General features: G+C 30.5%; 2 protein-coding genes across 2 annotated transcripts; one reads left to right on the top strand and one right to left on the bottom strand.

Moving 5' to 3' along the window:
- Positions 1-4,564: 4,564 nt before the first annotated feature.
- Positions 4,565-8,257, bottom strand: PHT3;3 (phosphate transporter 3;3). The gene is made up of 6 exons (XM_016345846.3): positions 7,726-8,257; positions 7,122-7,471; positions 6,977-7,020; positions 6,372-6,586; positions 6,158-6,282; positions 4,565-4,927 (listed from the first exon to the last, which is right to left on the bottom strand). Exons 1-6 carry the CDS (start codon positions 7,861-7,863, stop codon positions 4,879-4,881), a joined length of 921 nt encoding a protein of 306 aa, XP_016201332.1. The 5' UTR covers positions 7,864-8,257; the 3' UTR covers positions 4,565-4,878.
- Positions 8,258-12,048: 3,791 nt separating this feature from the next.
- LOC107642478 (monosaccharide-sensing protein 3) lies at positions 12,049-15,523 on the top strand. Its single transcript, XM_016345845.3, has 5 exons — positions 12,049-12,345; positions 12,573-13,139; positions 13,243-14,075; positions 14,405-14,592; positions 14,757-15,523. Exons 1-5 carry the CDS (start codon positions 12,267-12,269, stop codon positions 15,211-15,213), a joined length of 2,124 nt encoding a protein of 707 aa, XP_016201331.1. The 5' UTR covers positions 12,049-12,266; the 3' UTR covers positions 15,214-15,523.
- The last annotated feature ends 818 nt before the right edge of the window (positions 15,524-16,341 follow it).

Below are 16,341 nucleotides of genomic sequence, written 5' to 3'. Positions count from 1 at the left end.
GACACCAAAATCTATAGAAGTTGACCTTTGTAGGTAAGGCAAAATAATTTAAGGACATTAATCTTGATTGGAGTTTCAATGTCCTTTTGATAATTTGTTTTTAATATCATTTTTTGGTTTTACAATAATGTCCCACAAAGGTTTTCATAATAATTATTGGAGGAATCAGTGCCAAGTAGCAATCTAGCAAGTGATCAGAATCAAGAGAAATATAAATTGTTGATAGGGATATTAAACTATTTCTCTGTTATTTTCATTCCCCCCTCTTAATCAATGAGCATAAAATTTTCATATATGGTGTTCCTAGAAAGCATATATTAATTGAAAAAAAAAATTAATTCTAATGTTATTGGAGAAATGTTATTATGGAGCTAAAAATGATCCCTAACAATTGTTTATTGAGAAAAAAAAATAAATGCTCCTAGTAGTATTATTTTTCTTTATTCTTGGGAGTGGTTGGATTAGTTTGTAATTTTCATTATTCAGCATATTAAGTGATTAATACTTTTCTTACAATTTTGATACAATAGCTAATAATAATATCCTCCCAATAATTATTAATAACAAAACAATCATATTAGATATATATCAAAATCAGTTACTAAAATCAATCATCGTGTATTTATATAAAAATATATGTATTATTTAATTTATTTTTAATGTATATTTTATATTTTAACATATATTTTATATTAATAATTAATTTTAGTAACTGAATTTAGTATACAAATAATATTTTAATAATCAGATTACTAAATAAGAAAGAAAGTGTAATAAATATCTTTTAATAAAATATTATTACTCTTTAATAATTGATGGTTAGTATTTTTTTTTTTCAATCCATAAGTAAAAGCACAAATTTTAAAGTGAAGTTGATAAACTTTTGAATTTTCAAAAATTACAAAATTGTTTGTTAAAATTACTTTTCACATTTAAAAAAACTTCAATATACATAAATATGATAAAGAGTAAGAATAAATATAAGTATAAATATTTATAAATGCAAATATTTATTTAAAAAACACAAATTAACTTTAAAAATATTTCTAATTCTTCAAAAACTAAAAACACAAACACTAAATAGATAAATATTTTTTATATATCAAGTATAAAATAAAATGCTTTACTTTTCAAAAATATAAACATATAAAAAAAGAAAAGACCTGTTTAGCATTCACCTAACCACACTTATGTGGGATTAGATTCGATCTTTGGATAACTGTCATGAAAAAGAGTAATATATTGAATATTTTATGCAACTCATGAATGGATTGGAGAAGGGGGAGAAGGTTCTTCAACTTCTATAACAATTCTTTAATCATTGGCCATTGCAATTAGTTTAATAAATGCAGCATACACACCACGAATAATATTATTTAAAAATTATATAACTTAGTTGGCGATCAATTCCCAACCTTCCCTACCCACATTGACGACTCATATTTATGCACAATAATCCACACTCATCATTCTTAAAATTCAATCTTAACATACAAATTTAATTACATGATTAAATATTTATCACTTTACCTAATTTTTACTAGAAGTACTTCTTCTCATTTTTAAACGAATAATATTCATAGGTTGAGTTAATGAAGCAGATTTGCAAAGAATTATATTTGATCAAAAACTGAGATATATTCAATTTAGACTCGTTCATTTAAATAAGGAGTAAAGTATTGTTTTTGTCTCCAACGTTGGGAGTAAGTTTTAAAGTTGTCTCTAACGTTTCAATCGTCCTATTTAAGTCCTTAACGTTTCAAAATTTACTCAATGTTGTCCTGCCGTTAGGGATCCATTAACAGAATTGACGGTGGGACAAAATTTAGACGATTTTGAAACGTTAGGGACTTAAATAGGACGATTGAAACGTTAGGAACAAAAACGATACATAAAAATAAATTTTAATTTAATTTTATCTTTCAATAATATTAATTTTTTACTGTATATAGTATTCAATTATTTTTTAGTTACATCTAAATAAATTACACTTAATCCCATTACTTTCATTTTAAATAAATTTATTTGTTTATAATTTTAAAGAATTTTGATACATTAAAGACCAAAAGTATCATTTATATTTTATTGTATATATATTATTTTTTTTCTACAAGTTTATATACTAGTCATTCTACAAATATTTTATGATAACTAAAAATCTTTAAGAGTAAAATTATAAAAAAAATTAATTTATTTAAAATGAAAGTAATATAATTAAGTGTAATTTACTTAGATGTGATTAACAAATAATTGAATACTATGTATAGTAAAAAATTGATATTATTGAAAGATAAAATTAAAATTTATTTCTATGTATCATTTTTGTCCCCAACGTTTTCGTCTTATTTAAGTCCCTAAGGTTTCAAAATCGTCTCAATTTTGTCCCACCGTCAATTCTGTTAACGAATTCCTAACGGCATGACAACATTGAGTCAATTTTAAAACGTTAGGGACAACTTTGTGACTTACCCCAAATGTTAGGATAAAAATAATACTTTATTCTTTAAATAAGTATTAAGAGTTTAAATTTTGTTATCTTGTGCATGCAATAATAATTCATTACTCAGCGACAAACTCTTTAATAAAACTTAAATTCACGACGATATAGTACTTAACTTATCGAATTAAGACATACCGCAAAAAAAAAAAAAAGATGAGAGATTATTTGTGGCTTGGAGATCTAGAAGAAGCTTAAGGATGGTTTGAAGAATGGTCCTGCTAATATGTATTAATTAATAATTAATGGAGTTCCAGGTGGTCCCACGTGTGCACCCCTCACAGTTATATATTTGCATGAATGGTTGGTTGCCAGAAAAGTGTATGGCAATATACAACTGGGAGTTATTCAATTATGTTACCCTTACCTTATTATTATTATTATTATTATTATTATTATTTGCTAATTTAACACCTTGAAGATTTACATTGACAAGTTCAAATCTTCTTTTTTTTTCTGGTGGTTATTATGAGGCATGAAATTGGCATTTTCATTGACATTCTAATAGATATATAAGAGTGAATAATGATAATCAAAGTGTATTAATAGTATTACTTTGACGTATAAATATTATCAAAATAGAAGCTGGGTACGATTTGGACCAAGAAATAAGAGGTTTGGGTCAATATTATCATAATCATCATAAGAAATTTGTTGCTTTCGAAAATATATAAAAAGGGGTTATCAAAAACAACTTTGCTATGAATCCCGTGAAAGCTTTCTTATATGAGAGAACACGTCATACAAATAGTTTTTATGATCCTAAAAAATCACCCTCACCATCTTGCCACGTCAAAAGATTTGGTCAAAAATCACCCTCACTAGCTTCTAGTTAGTATTTAGTTCTTAGACTAATAATTACAGTATTTTCTAATTTAATATGCCCATCAAAATTTTGTAGAATGAACATCTACCAACTCAATTTTAAAAATTAATTTAAAAATAAAAGATATTTTATATTTATAAATATCATAAAAATTATATACTTAAAATAAAAATATACAGATATAAAAAATTTATTGTTAAATTATTATATATTAATATTATGTAACTTATTTTAATATATATTTTGTATGAATAGATAATTTAATAATTAATTTTTGATATACATACATATAATATAGGAAGAATTTTAAGTATACCGAAAATATCGGTATTTCAGTTGTTTTAACCGTTGATCTGAATTATAAAAAATATATATTAATTGAAATCAACAATTAAAACAACTGACTGGAACACTGATATTTTCGATTCACTTAAAATTTTTCCCTTAATATAATTGGTTGTTGTATTTTGTGGAGGCCCTAAATCCTAGTTTTTGTGTAGAAAGTTAGAGGGGGATTGTAGGTAGAATATGGCAAAGACATGATCATGAATCTTGTGTTATAAAAAGAGGGTAGTTAAGGGGGCCAACCCTTGCCTTAAAGTTTTGGTGGATATTGACATTATACAAAGTCATGTTAATGATAGTGAAATTGCAACTTCAATAACACAATGACATGTGGTGAGTTGTGACAATACCCTCATTTATCAGCTACATGCCACTCTCCTCGTGAACACCATCATCCTTGTTCTCCTTAGATCAATAATACTCTCCATCATTCACTTTCTTATATACTACTAATTATAGTTAACAGCTAAGTCTAGCTTTTTACTCAAATCAATAACTACAACACAAGGATAATATTGGAAACATTTCAAGTGTTTCACTATTTTAAGTATTTTTTGTAATTTTAGCTATTGATTTTAACTATATATATAAATTTTATAATTAAGATCAACGACTAAAATTACTAAAACACTTGAAATGCTTTCTATATGTTTTTAATTTCTAGTCGTCGTGTATAAAGCCCTAAAAAATTTTGTTTCTTTGACAAATTTCGTAAATATTTTGATTCTATGTTCGTGTCAGTTTAGTGAAATCTGTCAAAAAAGATTATATTTCAAGGTTATTATTGGCCTTTTAAGCTTCTTTATAGACTAAATTAGTAAATTGCGAATGCTTTAATTTTTTAGGTTAAATTGAAAATTTGGTCCAAACAATATTATGAAAATAATTGATACCACAAACAATATCAGATAAAATTGAGTGAGGCAATGGCACCATAAATGGTAAACTGATAGCAAACACATTGCTGGTAAATGTTCAAGTTCTTTGGCTAAATCCATGGCTACTACAAGAAGTAATAACAGAAATTGGCTCTTTTCTTCAAAACCAAACTTCAAAAGCTTATCTGAAACCCTATCATGACAGAATTCAAGGTTGATAAATAGTGGCAGAAAACAAAAAAGCTGCCACAAAAAAATCATTCCGGTGTATACTATAAAATCGTCTTGCAATCGATGTAAAAATTGGACTGCAGACTGCAGACTGCGGAATTCTAGCTTGCATCATCTCTCAAGTCAGTTGCAACTTCGCCACTAGTCGGCCTGCGAGATCACAAAACAATACATTTCAAAATGCTTGGATTTCATAAATGGTAGGTTGATTCAGAGTTATCAAATGGAACAACATAGATCAACCAAAACAAAATCTATTAGATAATTAGCAGTTAATGGCTTTCCAAACTTCTCCTTAGATAACATTTTTTTCTGATCAAGTAGTACATGCTAGTGGCTAGTTCAGAAGTTCAAAAGCCATGCAGTTCTATTCTCAGCATTTTTTTTTCCTTTTGTTGGTTAACATATCCTAATGATAATTCTCTAATATTAACATCACTACTACAGAAAACATAAATCATAAACCTGCTTCCCTGCAATAAAAGATTTATATGTTTTTTTGTACACATTCATTCACTCCTTACATTGTTAGTAAAAAACATTTCAAGGCCCTACTGAAGTCAAAGATCATAGCCCAATGGTTATAATCTTTTCTTGTATTCTGCTTACTAGAGAAAGATTAGCCGACCACACCTAGTGGGAGGATAAGGCTTTGTTGTTGTTGTTGTTACTTACTAGAGAAAGATCAAATTTGATATCGACTGTGATTAATAATCAACAATAGCTTTTGTGACCCGGCTGATCGTTTTGTTACAGTTTGTTAATCCCCTTCAAGCAAATAATGATGTTATCTAGGTGACATAGTTTTCATGCTTCCACCTATCACCAAATTTTCTTTTGGAGCTGAAAATAGTTCAGTTCTTTCTGAAGCAAACTATTATGCAAATGACTAATTCAATCGTTGTTTATATACGGCATTTCCGTATGATCATGTCATGACAGAGAGACAAAGAAAAACATCAATGTTAGTTGGTGCAAATATAGATGTAAACTATAAACTATGTGCAAGTGGAATGAGCTGATGGCCTATGTTAGAAGATACAAACTTAATCAACACATGAAATCCCATTTCATGAAAAGGAACCTTTCACAGATATATCAGATCAAATTTCTTCTCCATGTATTTGCAAATTTGAATTTTAGTGAAAGTTCTTCACTGTTGAATGATTAATTATGAGCAAGTTACTTCAGTTTACTCCCTCCTTTGTTTTCTCATTAACAATCAAAGGAGGAAAACAATTACATCCTGAAATATAATTATAACCGAAGTGCAGAATGTTGGATTCAAAGTTGAGTTAATAATAATATTTGAATCAAACAGAAGACCACAAAGAAAACTACTAAATATCACTTAAAAAAGCCTAGGAGTAACGCACTTACAGTCCGCCTAAAACTTTGATGGTGTCATAGAAAAACCATTGCAAAGTTATCGAGGGACCAACAAGCAAAAGTCGAATAGGAAGGCTCCTGGTAAATAGATTGGCAAACCCAATTTTTCTGATAGCCTGCACACGGAGAATTAACGGATCACATTTAGTACAACATATCGAATCTTAAAAAGAAATCATAAAACAAAAAGTAGAAAAATGAGTACCAGCATGAAACTATCGGCCTTTCTGTTATAGAGAGAGGATACAATATTGTCAGCAGGATTGGAAATGAAGCTACCAACAGATCCGGCTGCATATCCAGCTATACATGTCACACCAAGCTGTTGAGCTATAGAACAATCTTCCTTTCTTCTTTTAGCAACATTACGATACAAAAAATCAACGGAATGCTCAAATGTTGCAAACATAACCATGGAAACTGCCCAAAAGGAAACAGGACACTTATTCAGTTCATTGATGATATGATGATATCATCACTGCAACTATTTACCCCTCACCCAATACAAATGAACAAAATTAACAATTACAAAGTCCAAGCTTACAGAGTACTCAGCATGATTGGCCTAAAATAAGTTTTTTATTATTATTGTCAATTATCACCCATCAGGCAACTAATGCCAATAACCGTATCAGCATGATTCAAGTTATACAGAAACATATTTTTGGGATGTTAAGTAGATGGGGAGATGTAATCACCTATTGCAGAATTTTCTGGCAGATAGTTAAGAACACTCTAGTTTTCAAGTATAAATTTTTACCAGCCTAACTAGCTAAATTAAATACAAGTTTTAAGAGATTATGAAATTACATGGAAGGTTTCGACCCAAAAGTGGAAAAAGTCCACGGTAGAATCTGCAAGGAGTAAACCAAACATAGAATATAAATAATCATGATCACCCCTAGAGACAAGTTCATTAGAAGCACGAAATTTAATGAGTTCGATCTTTCTTTACCCTCGTGTGCCTTCTGCTGCATATAACTTCGGAAAGCCATCGTGCAAGCCCTTAGCAAAGCATGGTTGCGCTTGAACCCTCACTTTTACAGCTTCAAATGGGCACAATGCTAGATTGGCAAATATTTCAGCAGACGCACTACTGAGAAAGTAAACAAAGTTCCTGTTCTGGTCTAGGAACACATTGGAATAAACCCCCTTAAAATATTCATAGAGACCGAACCTACATCCACCCTGTGCGCCGTAGCCAAAGAACTTGCCAGTCCATCCCCTCCAAAGGGCAGAAGGCCCTTGTTCCCTCAGTAAGGAAGAAAAGCACTTGGAAATGCTGTAATACTTCACAGGGTACACCTATATGTAACAAAAAACCAATTCCCCATAAGAAACATGATCAAGTTAACAACAAGATCATTCAATTAGTCATTACAAACACTCATAACACTCTCATGCTGTTAAGGGCACCCCCTGAAACAAAATTCAATCCTAACAAAATTGTTTGCTAATACAAAATTGATGATATCTCATTCACATGACATAAGGGCACCCTAAAATATTAAAACTTTTGCAACAAATCAGTGTAATTATAACATAAAATTGAAATGCACCTGCATGTTGACCTTCAAGACATCAAGAGGAGTTAGAGCAATATGGGTAGTGCCAGCACTGAGCATTCCACCAACAGCACAAAGAGCATAATACCTGGGGCTCAATTCCTCAGAGATTCTTCTTCCTTCCATGGCCATGATAAAAAAACCAAGCCACCCCAAATGAAAAAGGAACAAAAAACTGAACTAACTCGTTCCTTCTTCAGTGAAAAAACTCAACCTCCATTCACAATAACAAAAATACTCATCAAAGTGAAGTTTTTTAAGCACACTAGAGATTTTGACCACTCAATAGTTTTGTGGGCACAAACAAAGGAATCAAATTTAGGCAGTGATACGCGCCACTCTAACTAGGACTATGGAATCTGATTCTACAAAATGTAAATGCAAATGAAAATGCTAAACCCGAATTCAGATACCTCCAATCCCATATTGCAGGAACTTCTTTGGGGTTTCGGGAGAAGGTGGTCGAGAAAAACCCCCAAAATGAGGAACAATTCAAAATTGGCCCTTTTTCTTTTAGTGGAAAAATAATAATAAAAAAAATAAATGTATTTAAGAAGAAAAATAAAATAAAGAAGTTTCTAATTGTTGTATAAGCAAAGAGATGTATTATAGCCATGCTTTTCTTTTGGCAAAATGCATGGCCACGTTACTAAAATTAAATATTGATTGATTGATAGATCATGATTCAGTGTTGTTAAATGGAATTTCAGAATTTGAATCTATAACTTGACTTTTATTTGGTTTGCCAAAGTCATTTTCAATTGTGCTTTTCATTTTCTTTGTAATAACTAATAAGTACTCTCACTTGTGTAATTTCGTTACACAAAAAATGCTGTTTCTTCTAGAATATACACTTTTTTCTATATGTTTTATTTAACTCAGGTTAAGAATATTAATGCCTTTTAGAAAAAAGCAAAAATATAATATATTTTAAATAATAATTTATTATTAGAAATAATGAATGAAATAATAAATTTTAAATTTTAATTTTTCTCAAAAATTAAAATTTATTTAATAAACAAAAAACATTATTAAAAACAGTTAAAGATAAGTTATATATATATATGTCTATTACATGATTTTTTTAAATTTTGAATAAAATAAGGATATTGAGGGAACAAATAGGATTATAATTTATAAATATAATTATGATTAATATTTTGTTTTCATGAATTCTTTTTTTTTTTTTTTTGGGTCAGGATTTTCATAATTTTTTTTAAAATTCATACTTCTTTTTTTTTTTTGGGGTTTAAAATGTTCAATTGCTTGGCCCAAAAATTTTCAGTTTGGTGTTGTACTCAACTACTCAGTCATACTTTTGGTCTATCTGCGAAACTCATACCAGGCCCATATTCAAGATACTACATTAGCACCTAATGAGTTTTTGTGGTCCCAAAAAAAAAAGCCCAACAGTGGCCCAATATAACCTATTATTGGTTATTACTATAGTGCTTTAACCCAACTCTGATCCAGTACCATCTGAGCTCCTAACTGTTTTTAATTTTATTGAGATATGGATAACCAAATCCAGACAAAGAAGACATATCCACAAGGTGAAGTTTTATGAATAAAAATACTCTCTTTTTATTGGGCTTTATCACCCATTTCAAAATTAAAAAGAAAATAGAAAAAGAGCTTCTTAAAATATAGAGTATTATCTTTGTTTACTAATTTTAATAGAATTTAATTTTAATACACTATCAATATAAAATAATTTTATACGTATATTTAATTGTGTAATGTCACATCAACAAACATAATTATCTTTCATATTGACCACATAAACGGTCATCTAAAAGGATAAATGTAATTGTACGACTGTATAAAACATTTTATATTGTCAGGACATCAAAGTTAAACTCTTCTTAATATCAAAATATAAGACTAACAAAAATTTAAAATAATATCTTAATAATTCTCTTAAATGTTTTCCCAAACAGTAAATAAAAAAAATACCACTAGTATATCAAATAATTCTCCAATCTCGAGACTAAAATTTTCCAAATTATATATACAATATTTTGTAATTATTGCCTAGTTAAGTTAGAGATTTTGCTATATAACACAAGTGTCCTAAATTTTAAAAAGTTACCTTTTAGTAAATTTTTACTTTAGTTTATCAGGTGCCCTTGCAAAATTGTTGAGGTAGTTGGAAATGGCTGGCAACATTTATGCAAGAATTTTTGCTGGATTTCGTAAGTGAATCAGAAACACGTGTTTTGGATAAGGTTGTTGCCGCCTAAAATGTTTCATTGGCTTTCTCTATGTACTTTGAACTTTCCTCTCAACTCTCAACTGAAAGATGACCTCATAATTTCATACAAATATCTTCCATATTTTCCGTTATTGTAGTTTTGTTTGTTAATAACAAGTGTTTTCAACAAATTAATTCATCCACAACAACACGTAAATAGTTCGCTATAAATTGAAAAAAAAAATGTCTAGCAAATATCTTTAAGTATTTGTTAATTTTTTTAAGAGAAATTTGCATAAAGAGAATGGAATGTTATAAAATCAACCTATTAAATAAATTAAATTTTCTCCTAAAAAATCCTTTAATACTTTATGTGTACCTTTAAGATATTTGTTAAGCATATTAAAATTAATTATTTAATGTTTTTAACAAAACTTTCCCCTTTATGTTTTTAAGGTACATGTTAATCAAATTCCATTTTTAATTAAAAAGATGCTTAACAACGGGTATTAACTCTTAAATCTTAGTTAATACTTAATAAAGAAAAGTCTTGTAGAAAAACGTTGGACAAGAGTGTTATAAAGTACTTTGAATGATTACGCAAATGCTAATCACGACCGTCCAAAAATGCAACGTGGCACATTCTGAGTCAAACACTTCTCAAACACACGCCACATTCCTCGTTTGTTTGTATTTTATTTTAGATCTGATTTTGACTTCTAAATTAAACTAGTAATTAATTGCTCAATAATTATTTTATGCAAATTGTTAGATACGAAAAATTGCAATCATATCATTATGAGGGAATAACATAATAATTTAAATCTGGGACAGCTAAGCATATGGACAGTTAGTCGCCATAGATATGATTTTGATTTGCTGAGAAAGAAAACACTTTGATTGATACCGTACATGTTCATTTCTGGAGCCAACAACACTCCAACAACTATCTTCATCAAAATCTTATTTGTTTGCTAATATTTGTGGGATATTGTCTCAAAATAATCTATCTCATCATCCTAAATCAATTATAATTCATATCATATTCCTTTATTTTTTTTGGTGACTTAAAATTTGAAAAGATATGTGACTCGAACCCGCGACCTCTTATGAGATATCATATTCCTTTATTTAATAATAATAAAAGCAAAAATACTTAATTTAGTTACTGAAAATTTAAATTTAAATTAAGTTATTTTTATGGCTTTTCTTCTAAAATTGGTAACCAAAATCTTTTGTATAAATCAAATTATTAAATTATCTTAAAACAGAATTCAAGTGTTAAAGATAACATCATCAGATAACATTCTAACAACTAGATGACTTGAAAGACGAAAAAAAAAAATCCAACGAATTATAAGTTTATAACTCTAATAGCATAATTTTTTTAAAATTTATAAATTGTCAATTTTTTATATATGTCAAATTTAAAAAGTCTTTTTTATTTTGGTAAACAAATTTGAAAAGTCTTTGTACAAACTAATGTGATTTACATTACTTAAAAGAGTAATGATTTTTCTAATATTCAAATAAATAAAATTTGAATATATATATGTTATTTTTGAAAATATAAAAAAATAAAAATATTTTTTATTTAAAAATTAAATTAAAATTTAAAATTTCTCTTCATCTTTCTACTTGAAAAACATAAAAAAACGGAACACCAACACAATTAAGTGCTTGTTTAAGCGCTATTATTTTGATAAAAAAAAGATATTTTTTAATGAAAAATAATTTTTTTTATTTTTTAATGTGTTTGACAAATTTCTAGTAGTAAAAGTAAAGGCACTAAAAAAAACATTTTTTTTTGAAAAGTTGAAATTTACATATTTTTTTAAAAGATCTTTTTTTCTTAAAAAAAAAGTTTTTCATGTAATAAATAAACAAAAAAGTATTTTTATATTGTTATACCCAAACATAATTAATAGATAAAAAGATTTTTTTACATGAGATATCCAAATATAAAATCACTTTTACTTTTTCATAATATCTTTTAAAAAAAGATAACTAAAAAAAATATTTTCTTAAAAACTCACCCAAACAAACTCTAAAACAAGTTAAAAAATAAAAAGTGATTCAAAAAATAAAATAATAAAAACATGGTGATATAATATCTTATAAATAAATAAATAATATGAAGAAATAAGAGTGCATTATTTGGATTGAGTGTGTTTGTGAAGTTGGGGAGTAGGGAACATCTGAACTCAACATTAAAGTCTTGATCTTTTCACATTACATATGACGAGTTCTTGTTGAGTGATTGTGTTTGCTTATTCTTTTCTTTTTAGCTTTTTCTTTCTCTAAAGAGGAGGGATTAAAGCTAAGAAGAGGAAGAAATAAAATGATGCAGGTTGTGATCATTGCAGTTGCTGCAACAGTTGGGAATCTACTGATTGGATGGGATAGTTCAACCATTGCAGGTTGGTCTTTTATCTTAATCATGTTTCATTCTGAATATTAGTTGATTTAATTCTGTGTTCTCAATTCATTGATTGTTGCATAGGTTGTCTTCTTTCTAGTGATATATGATATGAAACTCAAATGGGAATCCCCAGTTTTGTTGTTGTGGGTGGTAGTGTCTAGTGTGTAAGGTGTTTGATCTAATGACTCAGAGAATTGAATAAACATGTTGGTTCCCCTTATGCAGGGGGCATGACCTACATCAAGCAAGAGTTCAACTTGGAATCTGATCCCACACTTGAAGGGCTAATAGTATCTATGTCCTTCATAAGTGGCACCATCATGACTATATTTGCTGGCACGGTCTCTGATTTGCTTGGCAGACGCCCTATGCTGATAGTTTCATCCATTATGTTCTTCCTCAGTGGTTTGGTGATTCTCTGGGCTCCTAATGTTACTGTTATTCTGCTCTCAAGGATTTTAGATGGGGTTGCTATTTCGCTTGCCGTGACTCTTACTCCTCTTTACATATCGGAGGTAGCCCCGGCCGATATCAGAGGCCAATTGAACACCGTCACACAGTTTTCGTGTTCAGCTGGAATGTTTCTGGCTTACATCTTGGTTTTCTTGATGTCCCTGCTGTCTTCTCCTAGTTGGAGAACCATGCTTGGGGTTATATCTATTCCTTCTGTTGGCTATTTCTTGCTTGCCATGTTCTTCCTACCTGAGTCCCCTAGGTGGCTTGTTAGCAAAGGTCGAGTCCCCGAGGCTGAAAAAGTTCTGCGAAGACTTCGTGGGGTTGAAGACGTTTCAGGTGACAGCAATTTGCTGTAATTTAGTCTCTTTTTTTTTTATGTTATTTTATTTCTTTTGTGTAATCACTTTCTGTTGATTTTGGAGTAAAATTTGATCTATAGGGGAGTTGGCTCTGCTTGCGGAGGGTCTTAGTCCTGGTGGCGAAGCCACTTCATTGGAAGAGTACATAGTTGCCCCAGCCAGTGAGGCTCTTGTTCACCAGGAAGCAGGGAAAGATTATATAAAGCTATATGGACCAAATGAGGGAGTGTCATTGGTTGCTCACCCAGTGAATGGACAGGGTAGCTTGATATCGCGCAGTATGTTGTCGCAGCAAGGAAGCTTTGTGTCTCAGGCTGCTGGCAGTCTTAAAGATCCTATTGTCAATCTCTTTGGGAGTTTGCATGAGAACACTCTCCCTGAGGGTGGAGGTTCGCGCAGCATGCTAATCCATAATGCAAACAGCATCTTTGGAGATTCCAGCCCCTTTGGTACCGGCGACAATCTGCATGCTCCACTAATGTCATTTCAAGGTGATGCTGGGGAGAGATCAAAGGACAACTTGGGTTTCAGGAGCACTAGCAGCCTGAGAAGCAGTTTCGCTCATGGGAATGCTGTGGAGACACCTAGAAATACAAACATCGGTGGAGGTTGGCAATTGGTTTATAAACCAGCTGATGATGGAAAAGGAGTGCAAAGGGTTTATTTGCATGCAGATCCTGCTGCACCGTCTCAAGAACAGCATGTTTCATTTGTTTCAGCTTCTGGGTATGACATGCCTGTAGATGTCGAAACTTATCAGGCTGCTGCTCTAGTCAGCCAGTCTGTTCTAGGTACTCATGATATGTTGAGTATGCCAGAAGTGGCTAAAAAAGGTCCAAACTGGAGAAATCTGCTAGAACCAGGTGTCAAGCGAGCATTGATTGTCGGAATAGGGCTTCAAATTCTTCAACAGGTACAGTTAGTTAACATTTTTATTAGTAGAATTACATCACTTGGTTATTTCCTATGTTTGATCTCCTTTGTATTCATCCTGAAATAGGATGTTGATCCAGCTTTTAAGATTATGTTATGAAGGCCCAAATTACTGTTTTAATAGTCATGAAGATAATTGTTCATGAGCTTTAAGATTGGAATGCCAATTTGATATGTTGTTTCCAGGGTGCTCTTTTCCTCATAGTTTAAAAGTAGCTGAGACAAACAATATAAACAAGGGGCACTTGCATATTGTTCTCTCTTATGGTTTCTTCATATCTGATTATGAAAATGTAATATATATTGCAGGCTGCTGGTATAAATGGATTTCTATACTATGCTCCCCAAATTCTTGAACAAGCTGGGGTAGGAGCTCTTCTATCGAATTTGGGCATCAGTTCTACATCTTCTTCATTACTTGTAAATGTCATTACCACATTCTGTATGCTGCCTTGTATAGGTCTTTCCATCAAGCTCATGGATATTGCTGGCCGGAGGTATGATTAAACTACGACATTGATTACGTCTTTACTTTCATGTTATTTCTGTCGCCAGTTAATGAAAGTCGTTTGCCTCTTGATGTATCCTATCAGAATCTCTGTACGTACCTCTGACAATGAAACAGTTCTTGACAATGACATCATATATTTTCTGATGGCAGGTCAATAATGTTGTACACAATCCCTGTTCTGATAGTTTGTCTCGTGATACTAGTAGTCCGGGAATCGTTTCAGATGGGTTCTGTCCTCAATGCAGCAATCACTGCTGTTAGTGTTGTGGTCTATGAAAGCTGCTTCTGCATGGGCTTTGGTGTTATTCCCAACATAATATGCGCCGAAATCTTCCCAACCAGTGTTCGCGGAATCTGCATTTCTATGACTTCACTCACATACTGGGTTTGTACCCTGATTGTCACTTCTACATTTCCCTATTTGCTCCAAATCCTCGGCCTCACTGGCGTCTTCGGATTATTCGTTGCCGGCTGCATCATTTCATGGATATTTGTATACTTGAAAGTTCCTGAAACAAAGGGCATGCCTTTGGAAGTCATTATTGAGTTCTTTGCAATTGGTGCAAAGCCTGGTACTGATCCTGCTACAATTGGAACAAAAGGTTGATAATGAAGATCATCATCATAATTATTAAGAAGAAAATGCATTGTTCATATATGAATTTGGAAGCTTGGTAAAGTTAGTTGATGAGTGAACATTTTGGCGTCCGTACACATATCAGCAACAGGTTTCCCTTTGTGGGTTTAGGATAAATACGAGTATATTAATCTACAAATTGTGCTTATAGTTTATAATGATCCTTATATTAGTTTATCCTTGTTCATTCTTTGGCTTTTCATTTTTACCCCCAAGTGAATGGTAAGAGATTGCGTGTTATTAAAGGATTAATAGAGATGCAGCTAAAGTTTTATTATGCTATCCATTATGCACTGAACTTTTATTTGAGTGCCAAGAGTGAAAGATTTTCAGGAGAAAGTAATTGCATTGTTAGAAAGATTTTCAGGAGTAAAAGATAAAAGACTATTAATATGAGATTTCAATTTTGCTGATTTTTTTTTTAATTCTTTTGTAATATTTTAAAATTGAGTGCTAATCATTATACATAAAATTTTCTATTAATAGAATATACATAAACTTCTCTAAGAATTTTGTGAGGTACGGACACTTCGTTGAGTTGTCGTGTCTGTCGTGTCCAACTGTGTCTTAATAAAAAATAAAAAATTCTTCTCTAGACACACTTAGACACACCTAAATGCCATTACGTGTTAGCGTGTCCAATCTTATTCTTAACATGTATTCTTAAAATGAGTTTAGAAATAATATATATTATTATTTATTAAAACAAAAAATATTTTAAATACTTTTATATAGTTAAAAGAAGACATTAAAGACGATTAATTTTTTTTTATATTTTAATACCAATAAAATATAAAAAATTTATTGTAATTTATCTAAAAAATACTTTATATATATATATATATGTCGTATTCCCGTGTCTTATAAGATTTTAAAATTTGTGTGTCCGCATGTCCCATGTCGTGTCCCGTGTCCGTGTCAGTGTCCGTGCATCATAGTGTATACCAAAAGAATCAAAAATAAAAAATAATGCTGTGTTTACTTGTTTAGTTTCCATTGGAATCTTCCAAACTACTGTTTACTTCTAATAAATTATTTTCCGAAAATGTGAAGATAGAACTGAGCCATGAATCTTAAAATAATTGCATATGATTTTAG

The sequence above is a fragment of the Arachis ipaensis genome, chromosome B5 (assembly GCF_059453495.1).
Source record: "Arachis ipaensis isolate K30076 ecotype BB chromosome B5, ASM5945349v1, whole genome shotgun sequence".
NCBI lineage: Eukaryota > Viridiplantae > Streptophyta > Magnoliopsida > Fabales > Fabaceae > Arachis > Arachis ipaensis.
Note: the sequence above shows the minus strand (reverse complement) of the source record. Positions and strands in the feature narration are given on the sequence as shown.